This window comes from Zingiber officinale, chromosome 2A (assembly GCF_018446385.1).
Source record: "Zingiber officinale cultivar Zhangliang chromosome 2A, Zo_v1.1, whole genome shotgun sequence".
NCBI lineage: Eukaryota > Viridiplantae > Streptophyta > Magnoliopsida > Zingiberales > Zingiberaceae > Zingiber > Zingiber officinale.
The window spans coordinates 176,961,970-176,969,507 of record NC_055988.1 but is presented as its reverse complement, the minus strand read 5'-3'; the positions used below and the strand labels follow the sequence as shown (position 1 = coordinate 176,969,507).

At 35.2% G+C, this 7,538-nt stretch overlaps 1 protein-coding gene across 2 annotated transcripts; it reads left to right on the top strand.

Moving 5' to 3' along the window:
• Positions 1-4,062: 4,062 nt before the first annotated feature.
• Positions 4,063-7,433, top strand: LOC122043459. Of its 2 annotated transcripts, XM_042604064.1 has the most exons (5): positions 4,063-4,321; positions 6,153-6,239; positions 6,317-6,442; positions 6,514-6,585; positions 6,890-7,433. In XM_042604064.1, the coding sequence occupies exons 1-5, from the start codon at positions 4,220-4,222 to the stop codon at positions 7,115-7,117; spliced, it is 615 nt and encodes a 204-aa protein (XP_042459998.1). In that variant the 5' UTR covers positions 4,063-4,219; the 3' UTR covers positions 7,118-7,433. The 2 variants fall into 2 exon arrangements, with proteins under 2 accessions (XP_042459998.1, XP_042459999.1); XM_042604065.1 differs by lacking the exon at positions 6,153-6,239.
• Positions 7,434-7,538: the final 105 nt, after the last annotated feature.

Below are 7,538 nucleotides of genomic sequence, written 5' to 3'. Positions count from 1 at the left end.
GCTGAGTTCGAGCGGCAGCGTGGGAAGGTTTTGGAATTTGATTTTCAAAAGTCAAAACACTCATTTGGTGTTCCCACTCACGGTCAAGAGGGAATTTTCAAATTCCTAGAGCATTTCGAATTTCAAATTAAAGAAGAGATGGGGCTGAATGAGGTGGCATCAGTGGGTCCCCAATTGGTTTCAAATTTGAACTTCAAATTTGAATCCCATGCTGGGGAAGCATAGGGCTGATATTGGGGAGACTTTGCCCGGTATTGTGGCGGCACGGCAGCTGGGTGGCCGGCCAGCAGTGGGTCCAGCTGGCAGCAGGGCCTTTGGAGGATGGATGGCAGCAAGAGAAGGGAGGGTCATGAGGCTAAACTGTAGCATTCTGATCGCCACATCCTAAAGGGCCTTAGTGGACGACTACTGGAGATTCCTTACGTGTCGAAAGTGGAGTTGCATGATGGGCCAGAGTGTGGATAGGGCGTCGGAGTTCTGAAGAATCATTGAGCGGCGAGAGGGATCAGATTCAGTTGGACAGTGGTTGCTCGGATTATGATTGTGCTTTGATTGGGGAGCCTTGGTGTGCACATGGGTCGCTCACCACGAGTTAGTATTTGGAGATCACTGCTAGATTTGTCATAGATGGCCGGAGACATAGGAGGACATATGGACATGATGGATCGAGGAAGATGAGATGCCCTAACTGATATGGTAGCACGGATAATAACAAAGTATGTAGATATGTGAGGTCGATATGAAAAATGTACGACTATGATTGTTTGTGTGATAGTATTGGGATTGTGATAGTGTTGATAGTAATGTAAGTTGATGTATTTGTGCATACACCAATCCATGTTAGCGGTGCTCTTTCTTTGGATATGACACCATCTGTCAAGACGGTAAGACAAGTGTCTACACTGATCTAATAGTTGTTTGGACGTGACGTAATTGAGACTAATTTTATCATTGCTCTGTATGTGTTTTTTTTATGATGTCTTATTTATCTCTTCATCAAAAAATAATATAGGATAACTACTATATTGTGTAGGATCCAAAGTTTTTGCTCGAATGGTGGTTGTATTGATTTAGAGTGGGTTCATTCTAATATCAATTGTAAGATTGAAAGTGCTAGAATGAAGTAAATAACGTTCATGGATTTTTCACGTTTATGGTCCTTATATTTACTTTATAATAGTGACATATTAATAAATATAATAATATCCTAGAGTAGTAGATTCTAGTTTACAATATATCAATTTGTTGAATTGATAGTGGGAGGTTATAAATATATATAAAACATCACTTTTAAACTATTTTAGTCAATATTAATATATAAGGGCAATATTAATGCATTGAGACTAGTATGTAGGTCAATTGATAACTTAATTTTATAAGTCGTAGGTATAAGACATCAAATTGACATATTAGTATATATTAGATAATATGTACTGAATTGACCCACTATGAAAATGTATAATAAATTGTTATATGAGTATCATAAACATTCTCATAATGACTCTATATAAATAGTCCTTAGACCTGAAATCACTATGGTTCCCTACATAAGGAGTTGTGTAATTTGATATATGTAAACATCACCTGTAACAAGATGGACTATAAAATCGATCACTAGATATGTAATAAGTTATGCGAAGGGATGTGACAGATGTAAATGAGATATATGCCTTCCATATGATGGAAGTGATATTTGTAAATCCCTTGATTAAGTAGGACTACTAAAATGCATGATCATGATCAAATAAATCAATATGAGATATTGAACTCTTTTGGTTAAATGAGTCTACTTAGAAATCAAAAAATGTAAAGATTGATAAGAGAATGACATGCTCTATGCCTCATTGATCGATCTAGATATCGAGGATAGAATGACCAAGTTATATAAGATAATAGACACATAAAAGTTAGATCAGATCTTGATATTCTCGTCAATTGGTTAACAATGCTGCATTGCTAGATGTCACTCATTACTTATGTATCTAAAATATTATTTTAGAGATATTGCCAAAGTCATGAGAATTTATTGGGTCACACACATAAAGAACATGTTAATTTAGAGATAGATTTATTTTAGTTTGACAAAAATACTATGGACCTTAAGATTAATGGGTTAATCCAAATAAATCCGGATTATACTCAAATGAATTAGGATTAGACTCATTGGATTAATGGGTTAGACTCATTGGGTTACTAGCTTAATGATTAATTCAATATACTAAAATTTAACCCATTAAGAGGATTAATAGAGATTAATTCATCATTAATGGAAGTAGACCAAAAGACAAATCCTTAGTATTCATTAAATGAATACAAAAATATTTTTGAGTGAAATTTTCATGAGAGACCCTTGATCTTCTTCTTCTTCCCTTGGCCGAGCACTTTGTAGTTGTTGTTAGTACAACAAAAGTTATTCTAAGTTCGTGCGATGAACAAAGGATGTGTGGATACCGAAGAAGTATGACTATTCTAATTATACTGAGATTTACCAAAGTAAAATTACTATTAGGATTGTTCAAAGGTAATAACTAGAGTGATCTATTTTTTCCATCGCATATATTTATTATTTTTTAAAAAATCTTTACAAAATGATGAGAAGTTTTATTGGATTCGAACTCACAGAAAATAGTACGACCGAATTAGAAGGGATGCGAAAATATTGTAAGTAAATTGTGAAAACATATATACATATAATTTAAAATGTGAAAATATCTTAATACATTATAAAGTTACTATTAAAGACATTTAGCGTGTGATTTGAACATATTTAAAAAAATTTATTACTCTTTGTAATCTGCTTTTAAATAATTTTTTTCAAGAAAAGAATTAATTAGAGGAATAAATAAGAGAAAAAATTATAAAAAATATTTATAATCTGAAATAATAATCTAAATTTTTCTAAGGCTAAATAACTTTCAACCCCCTGTGTTTTTCATCCAAAAGCAGTTTGTCCCCCTATATTTAAAAAATGACACTTAGCCCCCCTATATTTTAAAGAAAAAAGAAAAAAAATAATAATTGACCAAAATAACCCTTACTTTTATTTAAGTGTTAAAATTATGGCTAAATAACTTTAAGCTCCTTTTATTTTCCGTCCAAGAATTTTTATTTTTATATTTCTTTTGTTTCTAGAAATTTGAGGTTACTCTTATTTTTTGTATTGGTGCAATTTTGTCACACCAATATTTCATTGCTGCTTTATTGTATGTCACATTTGATAATGAGAAAGAGATTTTTAATTATGAACTTTATTCCATCTTTATTTGTTTTTGGTTCATTAATTTTAAATTTTGGTTTTTTTATTTGGTAAGGGTGGTGGAATGGGTTTTTGAATAGTTATTTCTTTTAGAGTTGTTGCTTATCTATTGTTTATATTGGTGTATATATAAATTTTGTGAGAGTTTTTTTAGGAACAAGTGAAATTTTTGACCTATATATCAATCAGGTTTGGTTAACATTAAACTTTTAACGATTATGTGATATTTTTTATTTTTATTTTTCTTTTTGTCTAAAAATCTAAGGTAATCTTGAATAAGGATGTTTCAGTTAGAATAATTTTAACATTTAGAATAGTAAAAGAGTTATTTTGATCATTTACTATTTTTTTTTCTTTTTTTCTTTAAAACATAGGGGGCTAAGTATCAATTTTTTAAATATATGGGGAAATTATTTTTGGATGAAAAATAAAAGGGGTTTAAAGTTATTTAGCCATAGTTTAACAATTAAATAGCAGAGTTATTTTGGTCATTTATTATTATTTTTCCTTTTTAATTTAAAATATAGGGGGACTAAGTGTCATTTTTTAAATATAGGAGGGTAAATTATCTTTGGAAGAAAAATATAGGGGGTTTAAAATTATTTAGTCTTTTTCTAAAGAGCAAAAGAGCGACAACTTTTTGAAAAAAAAAAAATTTCTATTCATGGAAACGATCTGATTGGAGATGTGGCGGTGTGCACACGTTGCGCGTTCGGTGACCGTCGGTTGGTTGTGGGTGTGATGCTGCAAATCTGCCACTTGTTTATCACATCATCCTTAATCCTTAATTCCTTATAAACCATCACTCGAGTGGTCTGGCGTCTCCTCAAGGTTGGTGACCTTTACCTTCTCTAGTGCTTCTAACTCATTTCCTCCTCGTCGGGATCGGAGATCGGAGGTCGTGATCGTCCCATCTCATTTTATTCGCTCTTACGCTTCGCAATCTTAGTGAATCCGGCGGCGATGACGAGCAAACGTAAGGTTCTTCCCCGCATCCCTCGCCGCTCCAGCTTTCACAATGTCCCAGCTGCTGTTTACGCCGTTTTATACGCGAAGCAAAAACAGGTGACTTGCCTTCTTTTCCCTTCTCTTTTTTTGAGCTGTTCCTTCACTCCGGTGGACGGAAAGTGTTTCCGACGGTTGGGTGCTGTGGATCTTCATCGTCCTTCCCCTCTTCTCTCATTATTTGGGTTTGGGGGGAAGTCGACGGGGAAAGGGTGAGTCGCCGTCTCCTCGGAAACATTTTTCGGTGGAAGGGGAGTTTCGTTTATGCACGCTGGTGGGCGTGGGGCGTGGAACAAAAGGTCTGGGTTCCCCCGGTGCCCTTCTCTTCTCCGGCAACCAGATCGGATCCAGTATGGCAGAGATTCGGGCGTCAGCAGGGAGGGGGTGGGGGTGTTTGTAGAGATGGTGGCGCTGAGACGATAGGTATCTGCGGCGGAGGGTCAGTCTGGGTGGAGGGAGAGTGGGAGACGCTAACATAGGTCGGGGTTAAGGTTTTATTACAACCCGAGGTAGGTCCAGGTGGAGGCGACGGCGACGGCGACGGCCCAGTCTGTGTGGAGGGAACTGCTAACGTAGGTCGGGATTAAGACGTGGGCTGAGGCAGGGCGCAGACGTCTGCTGAGTGTACGGGTGGCTCGGGAGGTGGCGGTGGCGCAGCGGCTGAGATGGGAGCCAGCCGAGGAGTTTAATTTCCTCAATCAATCGGCTTGACCATTTATTGTATCCTAATTATGAACATTTGATGGTCATCAAACCGCCATAATTGGGGCTTGCCTATATACATCTTATCATATTTTCACTTTTCATAAATCTTTCCCCTCTAAATTCTAAGCATAGACACAAGGTAGTTTGGCACAACCTACTGGTTTTATTACAACCTAATGGTTTTGATGATGAGTAAGCTTATTAATTATGAAAACTACAACACTCTAGTTCAAGGGAAAGAGGTGTGTATTTTCTAAGCATAGATACTAGGTTGTTTTGGCACAACCTGCTGGTTTTATTACAGCCTACTGGTTTTGGTGATGAGTAAGTTCATTAGTTATAAAAACTATAATACTCTCTAACTCTAACAATGTTTAAATTTTCTGATTTCCTTTTCCCTCATTTATTCCTAACAATGCTAAATTTTGGGTACTCATCACAGTGCTACATGCTAACATTTTGCTTGCATTTACAAATTCAGCACGGCAAAGTTATCAAAATGTTCAGGAAGTCTGTTTGGTGTATATGTTTATCAATATTATGGATCATTTGTACTTGTTTAATAAGAAATAACAATTTTTAAAGGGTCTGTTCATCAATATCATGATTCCTTTATTCTTGTCTGTGTATCAATAGTATGATTTATTTAATACTTGTTTATATAAGAAATTACAACTTTTAGGGGGTCTGTCTCTCAATATTACAATTCCTTTATACTAGTTTATATAAGAAATAACAATTAGTAGGGAGTCTATGAGCTACAGAAGCATAGCTAATATTTTGTTATTAATAAGTTTGCTGATTCTGTAAATAAATGCCATCAGTTTTTAGCTTTGTCCAGTCAAATATTGCACCTCTTATTTCACATTGATGTTTATTATAATTTTATATTATTACAGTCAAGCTGGAGGGGAAATGTATATTCCAATGAGCTTGTAATAATGTTTTAGTTTGTCTTCAATAATTTCTCATTTGAAAAAAGTGTTGTTAAACTTTTCCATGGTCTATATTGGTTGCCCCCATACCTTATTCATCCATAACATCAAAAGCATTGGAAATACCTAATTCTCCCAGTTCAAACTTGATGAAATTAGGGAATCCTAGCTCTGTAAGCATTGTAATGACTTTTTAATTTCTCTTCAATAATTTCTCATTTGAAAAGTGTTAACTTTTCCACGGTCCATAGGTTGTCATCATACCTGATTCATCAAAAGCATCGGAAATAACCAATTCTCCCAGTTCAAACTTGATGGAATTAGGGAATCCTAGCTCTGTAAACATTGTGATAACTCTTTAATTCGTCTTCCATAATTTCTCATTTGAAGTGTTTTAACTTTCCACGGTCTATAGGTTGCCCCTGTACCTGATTCTTCGGCAACATCAGAAGCATTGGAAGTTCCCATGTCGCCTTGGCCAAACTTGATGGAATTAGGGAATCCTCGCTGTGTTCATTTGGCGGATGAACTTAACATTCAGGTGCAATACGAGCAGTTAGTTTTTTTTTTTAATGGCTGAATTATCGATTGCTTAAATTTTGTTTATATTAGGCTGTTGCTGCTGCTGCAGCTGCTCAATCTCCTAAGAATGGAGCCAACTTTGATTGTCTCATATCAAGAGAGGTAGGCTTGACATTGACATAACCTCCTTGTTTATCTGTCGTGCCAAAATCATATCTTGTACAAATCATATCGAAAGACAACAGGTTTCTTTTATTGACGTTGCTTTTTGACACTTGTACAATTGTTTGTCACACATCTTACATCACTGGGTTTCTAGTATTGATAAAGAAAATATATATTCAATAAGAATTAGAATAGATTTGTTATTTATCTTGAAAACATATCTTCCCTTACATTACTTTAGAACTTTTGAAACTGCTGGTGCATCTTCTAATGGGTTGGTTTACCTTAATCTCATCCTCAGCTTAACCAAAATCCATGCTTGAAGTCGATCCCAAATCATGGCAAATTATATGAATTTGTGGCTATGAAGCATCATACAAGTAGAAGTGATATTGTTTCATGCAATTCATGCTCCACTGAGTCCAATTACGACAGTTCCATGTCCTCCGAATCCTTCGATGTGCAAACGGAATTGCAGGAACTGAGGGAAGAACATGGAGAAGAATTGTCAACAGTTGGAGATATTTAAACACGTAACTGCTCAAGAACATTCTGTGTCTATATTGCTTTGTTTTTTGTTTTTTGGCTTCACATTCCATCCACTAAATAAATTCATGAAGCATGGTAACTCCTGACCAGCAGTACAATTGTTATAGGTGTGTCTTATATGAAAATTGAACCTCAGTTATTTGGGATGTATTCGGCCTCTTACCTTCACATCATGCGCTGGGGGCTGCTTTGTGTAGTTGTGTACATATAATTGAGTGTTGGAAATGGTTATTGCATGCCAAGTTGAACAATGTTTGTGTTGAAAGAGGTTATAAAATTTGAATCTTAGATTCAAATTGTTTGGATTCGTTTCTTGTATTCAAATTTTTAAATCTGATCATAAAAATTCCAACTCTTAAAACTTTATCATGAATTGGAGATTTATAATAATTTTTTTCAAA

What these genes read in the sequence shown, in the direction of transcription:
- LOC122043459 (XM_042604064.1), top strand. Translation starts at nt 4,220, where the DNA reads ATGACGAGCAAACGTAAGGTTCTTCCCCGCATCCCTCGCCGCTCCAGC. An exon ending in AATTAGGGAATCCTAGCTCT is followed by an intron (nt 6,240 to 6,316) that starts GTAAACATTGTG and finishes CACGGTCTATAG; the next exon opens with GTTGCCCCTGTACCTGATTC. An exon ending in CGGATGAACTTAACATTCAG is followed by an intron (nt 6,443 to 6,513) that starts GTGCAATACGAG and finishes TGTTTATATTAG; the next exon opens with GCTGTTGCTGCTGCTGCAGC.